At 41.2% G+C, this 23,499-nt stretch overlaps 1 protein-coding gene and 2 long non-coding RNA genes across 3 annotated transcripts; all 3 read right to left on the reverse strand.

Annotated features, from left to right (window-relative positions):
• Positions 1 to 76: 76 nt before the first annotated feature.
• LOC119558507 (zinc finger BED domain-containing protein 4-like) lies at positions 77 to 917 on the reverse strand. The gene is made up of 2 exons (XM_037872013.1): positions 341 to 917; positions 77 to 285 (listed from the first exon to the last, which is right to left on the reverse strand). The coding sequence occupies exons 1-2, from the start codon at positions 740 to 742 to the stop codon at positions 103 to 105; spliced, it is 585 nt and encodes a 194-aa protein (XP_037727941.1). The 5' UTR covers positions 743 to 917; the 3' UTR covers positions 77 to 102.
• A 585-nt stretch (positions 918 to 1,502) lies between these two features.
• On the reverse strand, positions 1,503 to 3,969 carry LOC119558508. The gene is made up of 3 exons (XR_005220222.1): positions 2,427 to 3,969; positions 2,009 to 2,372; positions 1,503 to 1,958 (listed from the first exon to the last, which is right to left on the reverse strand). It is a non-coding gene; the product is annotated as an uncharacterized LOC119558508 (long non-coding RNA).
• Positions 3,970 to 5,856: 1,887 nt separating this feature from the next.
• On the reverse strand, positions 5,857 to 9,630 carry LOC119558506. The gene is made up of 3 exons (XR_005220221.1): positions 8,600 to 9,630; positions 8,304 to 8,457; positions 5,857 to 8,104 (listed from the first exon to the last, which is right to left on the reverse strand). It is a non-coding gene; the product is annotated as an uncharacterized LOC119558506 (long non-coding RNA).
• Between the last annotated feature and the right edge of the window lie 13,869 nt (positions 9,631 to 23,499).

Raw genomic sequence — 23,499 nt, forward strand, 5'->3', positions numbered from 1 at the left:
AAAAAAAAACATCGAGTGAAACATCGATGTTTAAAAAAAAAAAGAAAGAAAATGCAAAAAGAACAGAAACAGCACAATCAGTAACATGAGATTTATTTGAGATCATTTAAAGTGTATATTTCTATTCAGGAACAAAAGTTGATCAACAACTTCAGGTTTAAGCCTTGTCCTGCGGTCAGATATGGTTTGTCCAGCTTTGCTGAATACTCGTTCAGACTCACAGGACGAGGCTTGTATACAGAAAAATTTTTTTGCAACCAATTTCAGTTCGTTGTCAGCAGTCATCTGTAAAAAATATTTCTTATTTAACATGTTAGTCATAATTATTTAAAAATTATACCTCCCAATACTTCAAGGGGTCGCAAGTGTCAGGAATGTTTTCTTTTTCCATATATTGCCTTGTGGCAATAATGGCATCGGCTCTGGTAGACTTTACTTTAGGCTTATTTTGCAAAAATGAAAATTTGCTGCTTGCCTCGTTTGAAGTTGATTCTGGTGTTGGTGGACGTCGTGGAGTTGTTGATTTAAGAGAGAGCAATTCCAGCTCCAACGCTTTAGCTGCTTGGTCTGGGTTTGAACTTCGGAGAAAGCCATCTTTTTTGAAGCGAGGATCAACGAGAGTAGCGATGCGAGGAATTGTGCGCGTTTCAAAGGAATCAAGTCTTTCCACTAAGCGTTTCTGAACAAGGTCATATATATCTTTTCCTTCCTGTGTTCGCAACTGTGCATTTAATTGATTCATTTTATGATGAATCTCGGCAATGACTGGAATAATTAGCGACACAGACACTTTTGTGTTAGTCGACACCGAAAGAGTCGCTTCCTGAAAAGGCGACAGCAAATCCGACAAGTCATTCAAGACGTCGAGTTCTTCATTTGTGATCGGTGAAGGGCCATTTCGCAGTTTTAGCAAACATACTCATTTATTTGGTTTATTTCAGGTAATTCTCCATCTTGCCTTTGTCATCCATCAACGTCCACCAACACCATCAACTAGAAATCCTAAATATTATCAACAATTTTGTTAGTTTTTAGAAAAAACAATAAGAAATTCATTTACTTACAATTTTTTCTCACCGAGCGCAGAGTTGTTTGTGAAAACATCGATGGTGGTCACGAACCATCGATGGTTCCGATGTTTTGAAAACATCGATGTTATCGATGTTTCACTCGATGTTTCTGCACCTCTACTAGCGCCTCTCGAAATCTTTGGTTGATGTTGCAATTGGAGTCGATAATGGGAGGGACTTTATCGATAGGTTAGGTCGATAGGGCGATAGTTGCAGCAGCGGGATGAATCTGGCGGGCTATCTGGCCATTTGAGGATTAATCCCAGTTCGCTCTGGGTAGAGAGGCCATATAATATGGCGGGGGGAGGAACGATGATCAGCAGATATGAGGATAGTCGCAGCCATATTGTCCAACCAGGCAGATGCAGCTAAAAGTGCTAGGATAAGTTTTGTTGTGCTTAAAGTTTAATAATAGTGAGTGATTCATGGTAATACATGGTAGCTCGTTATTTATTAATAATCATTTATAAAGGCAGCCGGGGTCCCAACACAAAGGGCCCAGGGATATTTACTTGGGAGTTCTACTGATATCTGCGCGACTTCGCCATACGTACCAGCCCCGACTTGGCTGCCAGCAACCGGTGTCCGTTCGACCCGCAAGGACGACCAGCCATAAACGCCTTTCCCAGTTGACGCCGACGACATCAATCATTTCCCGGTGAATCCGTTCCGGTCTACTACGTCCGCCTCATCTCGAGAACTTCCAGCCGTCGCATCGCGGCGTTGAGAAGTACCGCCATTTTGTCGGGCGGCCGAACCTCCGACTGCCCTTGCACAACTCACCGTAGTGCGCCAGTTTTCTTTCTTGGAGAACCGTATCGCTGCTGGCCTCAAGCGAGAAGTCTTCAGCTCGGACTATCATCGCCTCCAGGCCCGGCCCAATAGTGGCTGAAATTTAGGAAAAATTAAAATACATGTGTACCTTGATTATTGCGTACCTTTTTTACTTCCCTGTTTGTGAATTTATCCGGATTTGGACTCGAGAGCCTTATTTGTCCTCGTCGTTTGCCGAGAATCAAAAAGGTCGCGAGCATTAGTTAGATGGTATAGTTTACAGTGCAGTTACGTACCTTTTTGGCCTGTCCTTTCTTTTCCCCTGGAGCTCCTCAGGATTAGGTGACCATACACACGCGCATTGCGTATGTCTCTTTTCAGGACCGTGTTTCCATGCGATCTCTACAAATACATGACTGGTGGAGCATAGTTTTCCGCGGCGCCTGTACTCTTTTTTCCAGCAAAACAAATCCTCTGCTTTGACCGCGTAAGTATTGAAGACGGCGGCCAAGTATTCGGTCTTAAAGGCTGAGGAAGGATAGATCAGTTAAGAGGAGCAAGAATATAAATGATTGTACTTACAATATTTATAAAACATTTGTAAAACCCACAATGTGTGAGTGAGTTTTCCCAATGGGAGAGATGGAACCGTCGAAGTCGCGAGGAGGGGTTCCTGCCGACAGAGAATGGGTGGTGCCCTGCAGCATCTTGAGGGCATCCATTGTTGGGTGGGAGCGCTTGGCTAGGTCATCGATAGCCACCAAATTTAATCCATTTTTCCGTCAATGTTTGTAGATATTTACCTTTGTTTACGTTTTTTGTTCTTAGTGATGACCGATAGTTTGGTAATGAGAGACCGCGGAGTTATCGATATTTATGTTGCGTTAGGGGTACCCTGCCACTGAGATAAGACTGAGCTAGCGGCACTGCCACCGAAAATAAGCAGTTCGTAACACTAAATAACACAATTTAAAACTTAAATTTGTAAAAATGTATGCGTTTTATAATTTAAAAAGGACTTTCCTTTTTTTTCTTTTGGTATTGAAAGTATTGATGACATTTTAAAAAGTAATACATGAATTCACCCATGATTGAAGTGACATGACAGGTTTTAGAACTATAAGCGTTTGTGGGCGTTAGAATGGGCGTGGCACTCTATTAAAATAAACTTGCGCTGCACAAGAAGCTTAAGAATCCACATACCAAGTCCCAACTTCCTAGCTTTTATAGTTTCCGAGATCTCAGCCTTTATATGGAAGGACAGACAGACGGACATGGTCAGGTCGACTCGGCTTGTGATCCTTATAAAGAAAATATATTATTACAGGGTCGAAAAAGCTTCCTACCTGTTGAAAGTATTGATGACATTTTTAAAAAGTAATACATGAATTCACCCATGGTGCAAGTGACATGACAGGTTTTAGTGCTATAAGCGTTTGTGGACGTTAGAGTGGGCGTGGCACTCTATTAAAATAAACTTGCGCTGCACAAGAAGCTTAAGAATCCACATACCAAGTCCCAACTTCTCAGCCTTTATATGGAAGGACAGACAGACGGACATGGTCAGATCGACTCGGCTTGTGATCCTTATGAAGAAAAAATATATATTATAGGGTCGAAAAAGCTTCCTACCTGTTACATACCTTCGGACGAAATTTTGGCCCGGAAAACGTTTAGCATGCTAATTCAAATTGTTATTTGTTTTGCGTTGTTTTCCCTTTTTTTTGGCGGAAAAACTCAATTTGCACGTAATCTCCTTTCGGTCACGGTTTGTTTATGCCGATCAGCTGTTGGCCTTAGCAATGCTCTATGTGAACAAGAATCCGTTTAAAATTGCTAGATCGATTTTAATAGGCTGTGCTAAGGCTTTGCAAAAAACCTTCTGTCTAAACAGACTATTATTTCCATATAGTAAAGCATTAAAACCTAGTTACTCAAATCGGCTAAGAGTTTCACTAGTCGAAAAATCTTATTCCCTGTGGTGTGACCGAAGTTTTCAAATTACACCCGCAATGCATAAGGCATGGTTTTACTGTTAACCTGCTCAATTGGAGCAATTTAAAAAAGAAGAGTCTGCTGGTACACAAATAAATTAAATTAAAAATAAATGGAGTTTTCAACGAATGTTTTTATTTACGTAAATTGGTAGTTAAAAGCTTCCTTCTCGTCTCAAGGATGCTTCGCCATCTTTCCCGCGCCAACGCAGTCCAGCTTGGAGTCCCAATAGGCATATTGGAACTTGAGGAAGTGGGAGGCGGATTGGGAACGGGGTTGATCCGCTGATGCTGCAGGAAGTCGCCCAGCATCCTGGCCATGGCTTCTCCTACTGTTCCTTAGCGGGCGCCCTATATTCCTCCTCCCTATAGAAGCCACCGCAGCTCCGCTTAAGCTGCCAAGTAGCTGGTGGTGGTGGTGTACAGAGTCCTAATGGAGAGGACTTCGGAGAACATATTACTGGTGGTTCTGCTAAAAAGATCCTTCTATTATTACAGCGCAACCAAATTATTTTGGCCAGATCTTACTTTCTTTGCGAGAACTCGCTCGGCAGGATGTCCATGTAGAGAGCGAAGTCCCATTCGGCATGTTCCTTCCCACTGTAATTCTCTAGAGGTATTGGTATTGGTATTTTTTCTGGTATTTCCCGACGAAAAGCTTTAGCCGCCTGTTTGCCTCTTGCTCACTCCTATGGTTAGCTCGCGGTTTTTGTCGATGTGAGTACTAGGCTAAACACTTGTACAGCATAAAATATGTATTGGAACTAGATCTACAACTTTTGCTTACAATTTTATTTGTTTATTTATTAAATATTTTTGTGGAAAGATGGGTATTGCCGCCAAAGTTAGCCTAATAATTCGAAATCAGGGCACCGTAATGCATAAGCCCTGAAAAAAATCGCTATCGGAAGTTGTCCTTACTTTTATTTTTGGCGGAACGACAATCCTTCAATAGAAAGTGATGTGAACCGCTTCCAAAAAGCCACTCTAGCCCCGCCGCCAAATTAATTTAGATTCTCTGTCAGAGATAAAAATAAAGCATAGGCGCATCAATAAGCGTAGCGTTGTAAAAGTCGAAAAAATTATAAATGTTTGATTAATTTTATGTCAGACAAAAGTGGTCGTTAGCCTATAGCCTAGTACTCAGATCGACTAAGAGATTGACTAGTCGAAAAATCTTATTATTTGTAGTGTGACCGAAGTTTTCAAAGCTCACCAGCAATGCATGTGGCATGGTCTTACTGTCAACCGGCAGGGCTTGTTGCCAAACGGAAAACAAATCAATTGGACCAATTTAAAAAAGAAGAGTCTGCTGGTGAACAAAGAAATTAAATTATAAATAAATGAAATGTTCAACGAATGTTTATACCCGTTACTCGTAGAGTAAAATGGTATACTAGATTCGTCGGATAGTATGTAACAGGCAGAAGGAAGCGTTTCCGACCCCATAAAGTATATATATTCTTGATCAGGATCACTAGCCGAGTCGATCTAGCCATGTCCGTCTGTCCGTCCGGATGAACGCTGAGATCTCGGAAACTATAAGAGCTAGGCTATTGAGATTTGGCCTGCAGATTCCTGAGCTTCTTACGCAGCGCAAGTTTGTTTCAGCAGAGTGCCACGTCCACTCTAACGCCCACAAGCCGCCCAAAACTGTGGCTTCTACAGTTTTGATGCTAGAATAAAAAATATAACTGAAATGTATTGTTCTCATCAATACCTATCGATTGGCCACGCCCACTTTAACGCCCACAATCTTCAAAAAATCATAAATATAAACGCGGATATCTCGGAAAATATCAAAGATAGATAAATGGGATTTCAGATTTAGATTCCGTAGGCTTGAGCGCAGCTGCCACGCCTACTCTAACGCCCACAAACCGCCCAAGCCTGTGGCGCCCACAATTTTCATGCTAGATAAAAAATTTTAACTGAAATGTATTGGTCCTTGCCACGCCCACTCTAACGGCCACTACGCTTAAATCTGTCTACCGCCGGTAGGTGGCGCATTTCAATCTCGCTTGCATATCTCCATTTCCTTTTGGTCCCTTTAGCTGAGTAACGGGTATCTGATAGGCGAGGTACTCGACTATAGCGTTCTTCCTTGTTTCATTTATGTAAATTATAAGTTTAAGGATTCCTTTTCGTTCCACGGATGCTTCGCCATCTTTCTCGCGCCATCTGTAGTCCAGTTTCGAGTCCCAATATGCATATTGGACCTTATGGAAGTGGGAGACGAATTAAAAACGGGGTTGTTCCGCCTGGTGCTGCATGAAGTCGCCCAGCATCCTGGTAATGGCTGGTGATGGCTCCTCCAGCTGTCCCTTAGCGAGCCACCTTATTTCCTCCTCCCTATAGAAGCCGGGGCGTCCTCCACCTCCGCTTTAGCTGCCAAGTAGCTGGTGGAGGTGGAGTTCTTAATGTGGTGCTCGTCGGAGATCGAGCGATGTCCCATGTTCCTTCCCACTGGGATTCTCTAGTGGATCTCCTCCAGCACTTCAACTGTTCCTGTCGGTCAAGTCCCACAATAATGGGCAACAACTTGGATTAGGCGTCCTTTTTAATCTGTACTAACCTCCTTAAGGACTTTTTTGGGGCTTTTTTTCCATTTTTAATTTTTAAGTTCCCTACCGTTTCTGCACGAACACCGCCAAAGACTAAATTTCTTATTTTTTGGGCCGCGGCTAACGGCGTTCGATCGAAATTCACTCGCGAAATCTGGTACTTTTTCATTTGTATTTTTGTATTATTAACTCTTTAATGAGTGGTCCGATTTGGGTATTGATAATAAAAGCAGAATCCCATTAACACCTTCAGAAAATATATAAAATGTGGACAGACTGACAAATTTAGCGTTATTGGCGTTTGTGGGCGTGTCACTCCGATGAAACAAACTTGCGCTTCGCAGGAAGTCCAAGAATTTGAGTGTTTTATCCCAACATTCTAGCTCTTATTGTTTCCGAGATCTCAGCGTTCATACCGACAGACTGACATGGCTATATTCTTTATAGGGTCTACTTGTTACATTTCCGCGGAATCTAATATACACTTTTACTTTACGAGAGGCAGGTATAAATACTACTGTGGGGAAAGAGTTGAGTGAATTTGGTTGTACGTACAATCCCAAAGCCACCTCCGAAAGAACCTTTCATAGGACCCTGATGAAGAGCAAAGGGAATGGTCATGACTTCTTACTATTCTAGGTGGGGTTCTCGGCAGAGCGATGTAGGGCGTCGGCTGCCGTTGCCTGTAGCATGGCATGGTTATAATAACTAGATGAGTCCCACCCCGGTTTCCGGATGCGTTAGGTATTAAAAAGGGGTTACTGAGGCACTATGTACACTGCAGTTTTGGTTGGAAGCTGCTGAAAGCTCAGCTTGAGAGTATGTTGAAGGTGGTGGTGACATCGTTGGTTAAGCAGAAGCTTGTGGGTATTGACTGTCGGAAGGATTGTATCCGGACACCTTTTTTCTCATCGGTTCTATTGGAACAGAAGCCGGTTTGTTATCAGCTGGTGCCATGGCTCCCGCTTCTGTCGAACTACTGTAAAAAGCTTTCATAACCGGATCATTTTGGGTCTGCGGAGTTCTTGGTTGAGCTTGTTCCGCTAAAACCACAATTCGCAGTACATATTTTTGTTGTTTGAGTTTTTATTTGATTATTAAACATTAAGTATTTTATAATAACTACCCTGCAGTACCATTCGGCGCCGATTAGGCACTCAATCACTGCAAAAAGTTCATCACTCAGCGCCTAATAGGCGCCTAATTTATATGGGATTAGGTGCTCAAATTAACATGGGCATGTCCTAGGGTTCATCAGTGCACAAAAACTAGCACCCATTCGGCGCTTTTTTGAGCACCCCTTTGAGCGCTCGATTAGGCAGTAGAAAAGGCACACATTCGGCCCACGTTGAGCGCTGGATTAGGCAGTAGAAAAGGCACACATTCGGCACACGTTGAGCGCTGGATTAGGCAGTAGAAAAGGCACACATTCGGCACACGTTGAGCGCTGTATTAGGCAGTAGAAAAGGCACACATTCGGCACCCGTTGAGCGCTTAGCAGCAAATATAATTTCAGTTTTAATATTTATTTTTATTTAAAATTTCAGCTCGGGGGTTCCCGGTGTTATCGGAGTCGTCGGTTTGTCAGCATCTGGGGCCGGCGTTGACTTTTTTTTTGCCCAACTTAGGTTTTTGACGCACCTCATTGCTTTTTGCAGTGCCTTATCGGGAGGCTCCGAGGGCTCCACCAGAGCGATTGCATCTAGTATTAGAAGAAAAATTAGTTTTGAAAATAGAACGAGACGAAAATAAAAACGAGTGACTGAAAGTAATCATTATTTGTAAGTTTTATTTATAATAAAAGATGTATTATCTTTGGTATTCAATGTAAAAATCCCAGAAGTCTTTTAAAAATTAAACTTTTCAAACAATAGTTACTTTCGGCCCCAATAAAAACTTACTTAACAAGGCGCGGACGAAATTTGGGAAGACTTTGAGCTTCTTCTTGTTTTGGCCCTCCTCCAAGTTGTGGGACAGAACAAGTTCCCCGGATAATACGCTTAAAATGGAACGACTTAGCCTACCATTTTTTTATAGATTTACCATCAACCTTGTCTAAAAATATAAGAAAATTAAAAAAAATATCGAGAAGAAATTTGCAAACTTTTATTTTCCGTCACTTGATTTATTTTATTTATTATTATTTTATATTTTTACTCTCACTGTTTTCAAAATTATTGGTCTGCGAACGACTTACCTGGGAATTGATTCTATTTCACTTTTAAGCCACTATTAATTGAATTTAACAAAGTTGTTTGCTCGTAGTTTTCTTTTACTTCTAACTCCTTCACTTAAGTAAACGCAAGTGAAAAAGACGAAAAAAGGCGCGTGCCTTCCACAAAAACAACAAGCAACAACAACAACGGTTCCGCTAATCCGTTGTTGTTCTGTTTTTTTGGCATGTCCCGTTTGGTCTATGCATCTTGCACTTAGAAGCAGAGTATTTATAAACATATCCGACTATGCAAATCGTTGTAAAAAAATATATTTTTAAAACTTCACATATTAATAAATAATATTAATAAACATATACATTTTTTTAAGAAATACAAATAGTTTAAAACCCAAACATATTATTTTAATTGGTTGTTTTAACATTTACGAAAAAATGTCGCGTTATTCAAAAGGAAAGGGTGCACAAAAGTCTAGCTATTTTAATTGCTGGGCCTCCTTGCCCTCACACGCATTTCTTCAGCTGAGACATTGCGAGAGAGGGAGAGCCCAAAAGTACTTTTTGTGCGTTCTCTTTGCGGACGCCGACTGAGAGCGCGTCTCTTTGCCGCCGTTGCGCTCAGCTCTGCCGGCGTCGCTGGCTTCTCTGCCGACGTCGCAGTCGGCTTCGTGCCGATTCGGCGCCTAACACAATATATATATTGATGCAATAATCACGAATTTGACCAGGAAAACGGTCTCTAAATAAAGGATTTAAAAAAATTTATTTTTGAGAATCAAAAAATTGTGTTTTTGGGTTTTTCTTGAATTTATGGGGGTTCAAGAAAAACCGAAAACACAATTTTTCGACTCTCAAGGAGAAATTTTCGAAACCCTTCCACATTCCGTCTCTTTTCATTTACTTATCTTTGAACATTTGAGATGTTAGGTTCGTTGTGTTTCTGCTAGTTTTAGTTATTTTACAACACAATGTGCACTTTGCTGAGTTTATTGTAAACTCAGTGAAAAACTTTTTTGCGCTCATATTTTGCGTTTTGTCGGCGTCGGCTAAGGCTTTAAAGTGACCAACCAATAGAAAAGACCAAAATATCATTTACAAGTAATATAGAGATGCGATATTTTTGGCCAAGAAATATCGCTATGATAACATTTTTTTAAAGAAAATATTATCGATACTTTGATATTTTTTCGACATCCCTACCAAAGTAAACTAACCTCGGGAAGTCAAAGTTTACTACTGTGGGCAAAAAGTATATAAATTTCTTTTTAAAATGAAAAATCTTTATTAAATATTCATCTAAATTCATTTCTTCCCTTTCAAAGTAATTCCCTCCCAATAAAATGCACTTATGCCAACGTTTCTTCCAATCCTCGAAACATGCCAAATAGTCCCGTTTTGGTATAGCCATCAACGCCTTCTTTGATTCAGCTTTTATCTCCTCAATCGACTCAAAACGCGTTTCCCGGAGTGGTCTCTAGAGTTTTTAGAATAGCCACTGGCTAATAGCCAGATGTCAGACGGTGGTTGCGGAACGATGTGCGTCGAATGTTTGACGAAATGGTCACGAAGAACAAGTGAAATCTGAGCCGGCAAAGCTCAGGAATCTGCATGCCAAATCTCAATTGCCTAGCTTTTATAGTTTCCGAGATCTCAGCGTTCATCCGGTCGGACAGACAGACGGACATGGCCAGATCGACTCGGCTAGTTTTCCTGACCAAGAATATATATACTTTATGGGGTATATATACTTCCTTCTGCCTCTTACATATTTCCGACGAATCTAGTATACCCTTTTATTCTACTTGTGCTGCCGCCTCCGACAAATAGCTCGCACATACCCCCTTCCCTCACTCTTTGAACCTACCTCTTCCCTACCCACACAACACTCATCTCACCCCGGGCTGGACTAAGGTGTCACTCGTACCGTGCCGAGAGTCAATCTGGCTGGGAGCCCGAGTCAACAAATAACTCAGTCTCAAACGGTAAGCTCAGGCAAGTGGCGACCGCCAGTTCTAAGTCAGTCTTAATCCAACCTGAGGGGAACGCCAAAGCTGATCTTGTGGTAAGCACCAGGGCCAAGGAGTTCAAGAGGACACCACCAAACCAGGCAGGATCTCTGGAACGCAAGATGGCATTCCGTATCCTCAAACGGCTGGCCACCAACCCATACGAGAGGATCAAACGTTACCAGAAAATCCAAGAAGATATAGCCTGGGCAAAGGCTTCCCAGACTTCGACATCGCTATGACCACCAGCAACAGCAACAAGCGAGAGAGGTCGATGGAAGCAGCGCAACTAGCGAGTAAAAAGGCCAAGACAACAAACCGCGGCACATGGTCAAGGTCCTTTGCGGAAGTGGTAAAGGATCGGAAGATCATTGGTGTCATCGACCAAAGCGATGAAGGCGGTAGGATCCCTAGAAACCAATGGGGTCTGGTTAGACGGGCCCTGGCTCAGTGGCCTTGAAAGTGCTGGACGAAAACCCAGGTCCGCCACCCGATTGCACAGATGCGATGTGGTACCAGGTCAATATAAAGTTGATCGCCTGTGAGGACAAAAGATCGGCAGCGCTTTACAAGGCTGCCATCAACAAGGTCGGCGAGGTCTACCCCGGGGCCAAGCTGGCCGTCTCGACCGAAAGCGAGGGTGTGGCTGCCGTCTGAACCCTCGGAGCCACGGGCTATCCTCAGCCTGCTGACTAGGTTCAACCCGAAGCTTCCGACAGATGCTTGGAAGGTGGTTAACGTGGAGAATACCGAGCGCGTCACCATGAACGTGTTAATCCTCCTGAACCAGGCCTGCTTGGAACCCCCTTGGGTTCGACAAGGTGCAGCTTCGCATCTACGACACGGACAAGCTAGCGGCAGACATCCTAGCTGCCTGCGCATCGTTTGAACCCCCGAGTGACGACGAAATAGAACACGAGGAGGCCACCCATACAGGGTACGTGTCAACTGACTCACAGCTCACCGAAAGCCTGAAGCAGCTGTGCACTCAGGATACGACCCGACCAGGGCGCACTGTTCTCCAAGACATAGCGGAGGAAGCGGAGGGTACACAGCCCGATCACGGTCCTAAAGATGGTGCAGTTTCTACAGATTAGTCTGCACCACAGCAAGGCGGCTTCCACTGTCCTTCTCATCCGCCTGGCAACAGGAAAAATATACGTAGTCCTCATTTAAGAGCCATGGATTGTTGGTAACAACATCTGTGGCTTATCAACCCCCCTATACAAGCTATTTTACACCAAGGGTAAGGGTATAACCACAACCTACATTCTTACAAAAACACACATAACGCTTATCTCCACAGTTTAGCAAAGGCGACCTCACTACGGTCAGACTGGAGCTAAACGAACACACTCATCACAACAACTCATACATGCACACTCATCTAAGGAACTCATAATGGGAGGGGACGCTAACTCACATCACACGCAATGGGGAAGTACAAACACAAAAGAAAGGGATGAGATACTCTACGACTACCTTTTTCAATCAAATCTATTCATCTGCAACAAAGGTAATGACCCAACAGTCATCACTAGAAATAGGAGGGAAGTCTAGAAGTCTAGCTCGAAGCGTGGAAGCTGGGGGTCGAACACTCATTCTCAGAGTACCGATACATAGAATTTACAATAACTCTAGACTGTCCTCCCGCCGAGAACATTACTAATCTAAGATTAACCAACCAACTACTACAAAAATCTCCTCAATAGAAACTTACATGCTCCACTGACGCACGTACTCAACGGTCAAAAATAATAAAACCTAGTTAATACTTTCACTGACATCTGCAGTGAGGCCATAAAAAGGGCTTGCCCAAGCAGAACAGTCAAAGCAAAGCACATACGGGCATGTTGGAACACAATCCTGGCGAATCTTAAAAGAGAGTGCAGAACTTCCTTAAATACAGCTAAATACAACAACAGCAAATCTTCCTGGAACTTATACCATACAAAGCTAAGCCTTTACAAAAAGGAAATAAGAATATCAAAGCGAAGAGCATGGGCTAATTCCTGTAGTAGCATAGAATCTACTGCGGAGGCATCCAGACTCAGAAGAATTTTAGCAAAATCTCCAGCAACCATTGGCTACCTAAAAACCAATGCTGACAGCTGGACGGATAACAGACAGGAAACCCTTGAACTCCTGTTAGACACCCATTTCCCTAAAAACACCCAAGCAGTGGAGGACCTCTACATACGACGACCAGACAATAGCCGACATCTCAAGCCCTGACCGCATCAAGTGGGCTATTAACTCTTTTAAGCCCTTCAAATTCTCCGGCCTGGACGGGATCTTCCCGGCCAAACTACAACGGACACTGGATACATCCCTATCCTGGCTGACAGCCATCTTCATCGGCTGCCTAGCACTAAGCTACATTCCATCAAAGTGGCTGGACGTTTAAGTAATCTTTATACCGAAAGCCGGCAAACCCTCCCACACCAAACCAAAGGACTTCCGCCCGATAAGTCTCTCTTCCTTCTTGTTGAAGACCATGGAAAGTCTAATTGACATCCATGTCAGTCTAACTATCAACCCAAGCCCACTCTCCGACCCACAACATGAGTACCGTAAAGGCAGATCAACAGATACCCTCCACTCTCTAGTATCTAGTATAGAGAGAGGTTTCCGCAATAAGGAATACTCTCTGTAGACATAGAAGGCGCCTTCAACAACATCATCCCAACGACTAACACTGGCGCTCTGACTGAACTGGGCATTGAGCGGCCTATAGTAGGACTCATACACACCATGCTTACCAGCAGAGAAGTGTACTCCACTATGGGATCTGCACACTCGACCAGGAATATCAGCAGAGGAACCCCGGATGACGTGGTTATCCTACTGCAGGGTAAATTTCCGCAAACTCTTTGCAATCTGATGGAGACAGCCCTATACACCCTCTCAAGGTGAAAAGCGGATTGTGGACTAAGAGTTAACCCAGAAAAGACCGAACTAGTTCTATTCACAAGGAAGTAGAAGATACCAAGTCTAACTCTCCCAAACTACACCAAACGCGCCTAACCCTTAGCAACCAAGCAAAGTACTTAAGTGTCATCCTTGACAAAAAGCTCCACTGGACAGACAACATCTTGGACCTCACACGTAAAGCGGCCATAGCACTCTTCACTTGTAAAAAAGCTGTAGGGAGGAAGTGGGGTCATTTTCCCGTAATATTATTATTATTATTATTAACAGCTAAACGAAAATTATAAATCCGCGCTTAGCTTAATGATTAAAGCTTCTAGCAACTAAGGCCTTAAGCTTATTTGAGTTAAGATTTCAAGTAATTATTTACATGATTTTGTTCTGATTCAAAGGGCTTAAGTTGTAATATAATTTATAGGTATTGAGTAGAAGCTAAGGGTGTGTATAATATTAAATTAGGTGGTACAGGTTTGTGGCTTTTAGGAAGTCTATTGTTTTATTTAAGTGTTTGTAGGAAGTTATTTTCTCTATTGTATTATCAAGGTGGTTGATTCTTTCATTATGGTAGAGAGGGCAATCTATAAAAATGTGACAAATAGTAAGGGGTATGTTGCAGTTGGGGCAGAGGGTTGGTGGGGATTTGTTAAGGATATAGTTTTGGGTTAAGTTGGTGTGTCCGAGTCTGATTCTGCTGAATTTTTTGAAGTCTGTCCGTGATGTGTTTTTTACTATCTCAGGGGTAGCTTTTCGTGGCAGATTAATTTGTAGTAAGGGGATGCTTTTGTAAGTGTTGTGTTGTCTAGAGTTTGTAAGTTTTGATTGATGTATTTGCTTACATCTGATGGGTTGTAATTGCATTCTGTGATAAGAGGGAAGTTGTGGGTGTTTTTAGCTGTTGTGTCTGCAAGGTCATTACCTTTTATACCGCAGAGTCCGGGTATCCAAAGCAGGGTCAGTTTGTCAGTTTTGTATTTGCCTACTATGTTTCGTATTTCGCTTGTGTAATAGTTTTGGTTGTTGGTGTTGTTAATTGCTTTTAGGGGGAGAGGGAGTCGGTGCATATAACGTACTTTCCTCTATTTTGTTTGGCGTATATGCATGCGGAAAGGATTGCCGCAATTTCCGCCGTGAAAATGGAAGAGAATTCAGGGGGTAGTTTGTGCAGAATTATTTCATTATCTGTGGTGACGCTATATGATACGCCTTTTGGTGATTTTGAGCCGTCGGTATAAAGAAATGTACGGTTTTTCATTTGATTAACAATTTCTTTAAAATTTTGTTGATAGGCAATCGGGGTTGTGTTTGCTTTGTTTGTTGAATTTAAGGAGGTATTAGTGAATGTTTGGCTGCCAAGCCAGTGTGGTGTTTTTTCTTTCTTGGTAGTTATGGGGGTCAATGTTATGTTGAGTTGGTTGCAGAGTTTAATAGTGTTACAGAGGGAGGGGGGGATTTTTGGAGTCTTCTTGGTTTTAGTTAGATTTTTATAAATTTTTCCGATAGGCGAGTGTTTAGAGTTTAAAATTATTTTGAAGTTTTTTTGGGTGGCGTGTAATGCTCTAAATTCCTAGGGTCTTATGTTTGCTTCAAGTAATAAATTGTTTATTGGTGTTGTACGAAAAGCGGAGAAAGTATGTCGGATAGCTGTGTGGTATAAAGTTTTAATTTTGTTTGGGGAGGACTTGGGGGCATTGCCATATAAATGTATTCCATAATCGACTTTAGACATCAAGATTGCTTTTACCACATAAAGGATGTGGTAACATTGCATTCAAACTTGTTACTGGATAGGCATTTTATTATTTTGTCTTTTTGATAGTTGTAAAGTAAAGTTTTCAATGTGATTGTTCCATTTGTATTTCTTATTTATTTTTATTTCTAGGATTTTTAAGGTGTCTACATCCTGTAGTGTTATATTAGATGGGTGGAAGGCAAAGTTGCAGTTTCTCTTCCTGCATACATGCAAATGTTTGCATTTGGTGTCTGAGAGTCTGGCTCCTGAGTAGTCACACCATATAAGGATTTCCCTAAATAGTGGATCTATGTTGAGATTAGTTGTTTTTTTGTAAAGCTTGTATATTATAGTGTAGTCGTCTGCATAGGCGGTGAATTGACAATTCTTTTGTTTGGCTATTATTTGGTTTAACTTGTTGTAGGCTATAACAAACAGGATAACAGTCAAGGGTGAACCTTGGGGTATACCGTTGTCTAAGGATTGTGAGGTCTAGTATACCTTATTGGCAAGATCTGATATTTTTCTATTGGTAAGAAAGTTAAATATATATTTGGCTATTTATGGTCCTATTTTCCAATCTTTGAGTTCGTCCATGATGCTGTGGATGCCTACCCTCTCAAAGGCTTTGGAAAGTCTAAAGAAATGATAGAGGCATGATTTTTTGTTGGCAGGGAGGAGGTTATCTGATAATCTAGCATGGCTAGAGAATCAGAGACCGATTTTCCCTTTTTGAATCCGAATTGACGGCTGTCTAATAGCTTGCCATTTGAAGCTAGCCACCAAAGCCGTTTAGATATAATTTAATCCATGACTTTCGCTATGCATGGGTTGAGGGAGATAGGGCGATAAGAGTCAATGGAGGTTTTGTCCATATTTGGTTTGGGTATAGGTATGACAGTGCTCACTTTAAACTGCTGGGGGATTTGTGAGTTAAGGATGTTATTAAAAAGGTTGAGAAGTCTTTGCAGTAGGCTTGGAGATAGGTTTTTTATTATTGGATAGCTAATACGATCTCGTCCCGGAGTCGTGCCTTTAAGTTGATTAATGGAAGCTAGCATTTCGATCATGGTAATATCTTTTTCAATACTAAGGGCAATAGTAGAAGGGATGTGTGAGAAGTCGTGGGTTGAATTTGATTTTTGTTGAATTAAGGTTGGGGGAAAATTGTTGTCGAGTGCTGAGTTAGACCAATGGGTACTAAGTGTGTTGGCTATTTCATTATTATCAAGTATGTTTTGTGTGGGGTTATTGGGGTCAGTAAGGCAATGAATGTTGTGTCGTGTTTTTAAGCCACAAAAGCGGTTTATGTTTGACCATATTTTGAGGGTGGAGGACTTTGGGCTTATTATACCCGTTACTCGTAGAGTAAAAGGGTATACTAGATTCGTCGAAAAGTATGTAACAGGCAAAAGGAAGCGTTTCCGACCCCATAAAGTATATATATTCTTGATCAGGATCACTAGCCGAGTCGATCTAGCCATGTCCGTCTGTCCGTCTGTCCGTCTGTCCGTCTGTCTGTCCGTCCGGATGAACGCTGAGATCTTGGAAACTATGAGAGCTAGGCTATTGAGATTTGGCGTGCAGATTCCTGAGCTTCTTACGCAGCGCAAGTTTGTTTCAGTAGAGTGCCACGCCCACTCTAACGCCCACAAACCGCCCAAAACTGTGGCACTTACAGTTTTGATGCTAGAATAAAAATTTTAACTGAAATGTATTGTTCTCATCAATACCTATCGATTGACTCAAAAAAAAGTTTGCCACGCCCACTTTAACGCCCACAAACCGCCCACAAACTTCAAAAAATCGTAAGTATGAACGTGGATATCTCGGAAACTATCAAAGATAGAGAATCGGGATCTCAGATTTAGATTCTGTAGCTTTGTACGCAGCGCAATTTTGTCACGCGAATATGCCACGCCCACTATAACGCCCACAAACCGCCCAAACCTGTGGCGTCCACAATTGTTATGCTAGATGAAAAATTTTAACTGAAATGTATTGATCTCGTCAATACCTATCGATTGATCCAAAAACAAATTTGCCACGCCCACTCTAACGCCCAGAACGCTTAAATCTGTCTACCGCCGGTAGGTGGCGTATTTAAATCTCGCTTTGCTGCTTGCATATTTCCATTTCCCTTTGGTCCCTTAAGCTGAGTAACGGGTATCTGATAGTCTAGGTACTCGACTATAGCGTTCTTCCTTGTTTCAGCTGTAAAGTCTTGAACAGATGTTCGTTTCCTAATTTTTATTTCCCGTTTAAGTTTGGCGTTTGCTTTTTTGTATGCAAGTATGTTTGTCATGTCAATGTTTCTGTTTAGAGTGAGCCAACATAATATTTTTATACCCTTGCAGAGGGTATATTGATTTCAGTCAGAAGTTTGCAACGCAGTGAAGGAGACGTTTCCGACCCCATAAAGTATATATATTCTTGATCAGCATGACTAGACGAGTCGATCTAGCCATGTCCGTCTGTCCGTCTGTCCGTCTGTCCGTCTGTCCGTCTGTCCGTCTGTCCGTCTGTCCGTCTGTCCGTCCGTTTCTACGCAAACTAGTCTCTCAGTTTTAAAGCTATCGGGCTGAAACTTTCCCAAAAGTCTTATATCTTTTGCAGGTAGTATATAAGTCGGAACCAGCCGGATCGGACAACTATATCTTATAGCTCCCATAGGAATAATCGGACAAAAAAATGAAAAAAAATTATATCTTTGGTGTTTTTTAGCATATAAACTCCTAAGCTTGGAAATAACAATTTTTAAATAATTTTGAATTTTGAATTAAATTTTATCGAAATCGGACGACTATATCATATAGCTGCCATAGGAACGATCGGAAAATTTGTGGAAAAATAATATGAAAAAAATTTTAGCTTCGGTGTTTTTCAACATATAACCTCCAACGCTTGGAAATAACATTTTTTAATTAGTTCTGAATTTCGAATTAAATTTTATCAAAATCGGACGACTATGTCATATAGCTGCCATAGGAACGATCGCAAAATTGGTAGGAAAATAATATGAAACAAATTATAGCTTCGGTGTTTTTTAACATATAACCTCCTACGCTTGGAAATAACATTTTTTAATTAGTTCTGAGTTTCGAATTTAATTTTATCAAAATCGGACGACTATATCATATAGCTGCCATAGGAACGATCGGAAAATTGGTAGGAAAATAATATGAAACAAATTATAGCTTCGGTGTTTTTTGACATATTATCTTATACTATTGGGAATATCATTTTTTGTGTTTTTAAATTTAATAATTATAGCTGCAAGGGTATATAAGCTTCGGCTTGCCGAAGCTAACTTCCTTTCTTGTTTTTTTCGTTTTTGAGTTTTTGAAGGGTTTGGTCCCACCATGGAACAGTTTTCTTTATTTTATATTTATGTGATTGGGGAATGGTTTCATTGGCTGCTTGAATAATTATTTTAGTTATGTTGGCTGCTTCTTTGTTTATGTTTGAGCTGGGAAATCTTTCGTTAGATAACTTTTCGGAAATCTCTTGAAATAGGGGCCAATTAGCTTTTTTAAGGTTGAATCTGGGTCTTTCAACAGGGCAGGTGATGTTCTGTTCAAACAAGTCGATATGAATGGGATAGTGATCACTACCCGAGAGGGAGTTATCTGTATACCATTTGGAGCTAAGAGAGAGTAAGGGTAATGCGATGGAGAGGTCTATGTGGGTGAAGGTATGGTGTGTAGTAAAGTGAGTTTGTGATCCGTTGTTAAGTGTTATTATTGAGGATTGGTTAATAAATTTAAATATTATGTTGCCTCTAGTATTGTTGGCCTGTGAGCCCCAACTTCTATGCCAACTGTTAAAGTCTTCTGTAATTAGGAAGGGTGGTTGTAGACTGTCGTAGATGTTTCTGAGGTTTTGGATTTTAAAAGATTTGCTGGGAGGTATGTACGATGAGATTTTGGTAAATTTGATGTTGGAGTGAACTTTTACTGCTATTGTGCCAAAGTCGAGTGCATTAGTCGGTACGATTTGTTGTTGTATTGAGTTGTGGATTAGAAGTGCTACACCTCCATATCCGTATTTTCGTGGTAAAGGGTATAGTTAATTGGGATAGGAATGTTTTGAGTGGAGTGTAGGTGGGTTTCTTGTAATGATATTATTTTTGGGTTGTGGTTTTTAATAAGGACTTGCAACTGGCTATAATTGTTAATATACCCGTTTAAGTTCCATTGGAGGACTTTTAGCATTGTTAAAATTAGGTTTTTGTTGATAATGCTATATGGTATTTTCTTGTATGTAGGCTAAGGTTAAATGCTGTCGCTATCGCTGTTAAGCAAACGGTTAGTGATTTTGTTGCTTTTCTTAGGTTTTTGTTCATTTTTTTCCTTAGATTTAAGGGGCTTGCCAAGTGTGTTTTGTTTGTTTTTGTAAATTTTGAGTTGGAGTTCTTCTGATAGGGATGAGCTGAGTGTTGATGTTGAGGCTAATGCGGGTGTGGTGTCCATGGGTACTTCGAGATCGTCGTATGACGTTGCTTTTCTTTGTTGTGGTTGGGCAGGTGTGATATTTTTGGATGGTTTGACTGCAGTTTGGTGATAGGAGAAGCAAGAAGGGTATTTTGTGGGTATTGTTGATTTTTGGTTGGTTGTTCTGTTGATATGGTAGAGTACTGGTTGGTGTATGTGTCGGGTGTAGTATATTTTGATGGCTGTTTTGTGGTCAACTTTTTCTAGGGTTTTGATTGATGTCAGCTCTTTTTGCTTTATGAATGCTGGGCATGTTTTGTCTATTGGGCTGTGTTTGTTGGTTGGAAGGTCGTATTTGCAGTTTATGCAGAACTTATGTATGTATGTGTTGTTGCATAGTGTGTTTAATTTGCAAGCTGTTGTGGGGTGACCAAGTCTGAGGCAGTTGCGGCATCTGAGTGGGAGTGGTATGTATGGGCGTATGTTTACCTTTTCATAACCAATCATCATTGTCTCTGGGAGTGTCAGTGATGCGAAGGTTATAATGATGAGTCCGGTTTCTTTTAGTTCGTTTTTATCCATTTTCTTGATTTTTCGTATTTCTGTGACGTTTTGCGATTTGAGTTCTTGCAATATGATTTCTTCTTCGATGTTTCTTAGATCATTTGAGTTAAGAAAGAAAGTTAAGAGTACTATGCTAACTACGGGAAAGTCATGGAAGATGCTCAGCTTTATGAGTTTAATGGCTTGGAGTGTGTCTTTGGTCTTGATTAGTAGACCGCCAATTCTTGTTTTTTTGCACGATTCCACTAGACCATTGCATGTATAGTCAATTACTTTTTTGATTAGGAAGGGGGATACATTTTCAAATGTTTTATTGTCTGTTCTGTTTATGTTGATGAATTTGGGGCCGGTGTCGCTTGACTTGAAAAGTCTATTTATATCGGGAGGCATTGTTATTGTTGTAGGGCAGGTGCCCTGCTGAGGTTTTTGGAACTGTTCAGTAGTTGTTTTGTTATTGCTTTTTTTTCGAAATTTGTTTTGTGCACTTGTACACTTGTTTTTGTTGTAGTTATTGATTTAACTGATAAGAGTTGGGTCTGGGACTCCCTCGCTAGTCACACGTCTTTCTCCTCAAAGCTTAGAGTGAAACTGAGTCCCGTAATAATTCACTGGCTATACAATGGAATAGTCAGGTCCATTCTTCTCTAAGGAAACATCGTGTGGTGGCCTTCCCTAGAAAATAATTGTAACCTCAGGCATCTGCAACAGCGCTGAGGCTCCGCGAAGCAGTGGCATGGCGACAGGCTCAACGGGTCACTCCAGTTTCCTAACAAATCAGATATGCATACCACATATTATACGTTCCACCCATAGTCAACTTCGAAAGAAGATATAAGATCTTCATACCCACCCGTACAGACTGGGACTACCTCCCACAACAATTCGAAAACACCGTCAATATATACACAGACGGCTCCAAGCTTAACTCCCAAACAGGTGGGGGAGTTTTCTCTCCCGAACTGGACATAAAAGTCTGTAGTGTTTTCCAAGCGGAAGTCATGGCAATCCAGACACAGACATCTTCATCTTTTCGGACAGTCAAACAGCCCTCAGGGCCCTCGACTCCAACACAACAAACTTAACAACTATCTCTGAATGCCGTAAATCTCATCTGGGTACCTGGACACCATAATATTGAGGGCAACTGCATAGCAGACGAGCTAGCAAGACAAGGGACAAGCCGACAAGCCTTCGCGATATGGACATGGGTATGCCCATGGCTACCTGCATGATCCTGCTCAGGCTGAGACTGTACACCCTCTCCAACAACAGATGGATCACAACCTCAACATGCCACAATTCCAGACTCACGTGGCCAAATTACAACCCGAAAAGAACCAAAACTCTACTACAATGCAATAGGAAAGACATATCCTTTCTCCTAAAGGCCCTCTCGGGCCATTGTCTCACGCGCACAAGTTACGTATAACCCCACTTCACTTCCCACATATGTCCAAAACCCAATTCCTTCTTTACCACCTCTTAATAATAAAGTACAAGAATTGCTTAACTCATTAAATGCTAAATAAGCAATATAATACAGCAAACAGGAAATGCACAGGTTAACGATCTGGCACATGCCAACCAAAATAAGTTCTAAGAAAATATAAAATCCAAATAAGCAATATAACACAGTAAACAGGAAATGCATAGTTCATCGATCGTTATTAATTTCAGGCTAAATAGAGGCCAACGATCTTACACATGTCGACCAGAATAATTCGTAAGAAAACCTAATAAGCACTTCTGTAAACCTAAATTAAGTTTTCTTTAAAACATTATCAATAAAGAATATTCAGTTGATTTTTGCCCACCAAACCCGCTTGACGTGTTTTACTTGTGTTTTACTGTGACTCAGTACCCACGACTACTGCCGCAGCTGCAAGCTATAGACGAAGAGGAGAGCATCGAACACCTGTGCTTCTGCACAGCGCATAACATTAAGCGTTTTCAAACCCTAGGGAGCTACACACGTCCGAGCATTGTGTCCATTCAGGGCGTAAGCATTCCCAAACTCCTATGTTTCCTAAAAAGAACAAACCGTTTCGTGAAAGCCAATAACCAATGAGCTAGGGAAAAGGATCTGCACAAACATTACGTGGTGTCACAAGAGGCCCAGTGTGGCCTAAGTGGGGGGATTAGTTATCTAATCTCCAACCACACCTACCTAACCTAACCTAACCCTCAGTAGTACTGTACTTAACATTTTCGTTTTTTCGCCAATATTGCTTAGATTTTAGATTTATTAACTACAGCTCTAAAGGAAGTAGCGAAAACTGAATTCTAATATTCGATTAAAGCAAAATTTTATGTGTAGCCCAAATGTTAAATTTTAGTACAACTATTTAACGTTACGATCATGGATCGATAATGTGAGTCAATGTCTTACTGCCAGACGACAGCTGAAAGTTATGTAAGAATGGCAGTTACTGAAAGAAAGTGGACGAGCCTCAGAAAAAATAATGTAAGCATTTCGTCAGCCATTTCAAAAAATTGTATGGCGACAAAAATAACCTGGCGATTCACTCAGATGAATAGCCAGCGCTGATAGCACCGGTTTCTAAAATAATTAAAAGAAACCATAAATGGACACGAAATTGTTATTGCAGCGACCATGAATAACTGTGGCGAACGCGGTAGGAGCGCAATGTTCAATGATTCATCGATCGTCAATAGACCCCCACCACCCAGAAAGAATAATCCAGGTTCTTCCTTTTTATGAGGAGCATTTGCAGTTATCTCACTCGTCTTTTTATTTAAATAGTATTAAAGTATTTTATGTTTTATATCCATATGTATATGCATTCGGTTTTTATTTTGCTTCTACAAAAAATTTCAGGGGATGAAAAGCGAAGTGGAAAAATAAGTAAGAGAGCGAATGAAGATTCCCGGGATCAGTAGGGAGTAATCCTAACGCGCAAGCCTGGACATAACACACACAAACTTATACGATAATGGTGCCCTTAGTGGCATTCTTTGGATTCGATGTGAAAAATGACCAGCAATAATACCGACATATTACAAAGAGAGTGAGAGAGGGTCGCCTACATACAGAGTGACAATGGAAAACTCAATCTGAATAAGAAGACTTTTTGATGAAACGTGCGCTTTGTATTTCATATTTAACTTTAATTAATTTTGTCCCAATTCCCGAAATCTTTATATGAAAATTCAGCCACTGCGTCTGGTATTCACGAATCTGCCAACTTGATTTTTTCCCTTACACCATATAAAAATAGAGCATCGTGGATCTCCAAGTAG

The sequence above is a fragment of the Drosophila subpulchrella genome, unplaced genomic scaffold (genome assembly GCF_014743375.2).
Source record: "Drosophila subpulchrella strain 33 F10 #4 breed RU33 unplaced genomic scaffold, RU_Dsub_v1.1 Primary Assembly Seq106, whole genome shotgun sequence".
NCBI lineage: Eukaryota > Metazoa > Arthropoda > Insecta > Diptera > Drosophilidae > Drosophila > Drosophila subpulchrella.

Coding starts and splice junctions, on each gene's coding strand:
- LOC119558507 (XM_037872013.1), bottom strand. CDS start 742: ATGAATCAATTAAATGCACAGTTGCGAACACAGGAAGGAAAAGATATA. Junction 286..340: donor ACCCCTTGAAGTATTGGGAG/GTATAATTTTTA, acceptor TATTTTTTACAG/ATGACTGCTGACAACGAACT.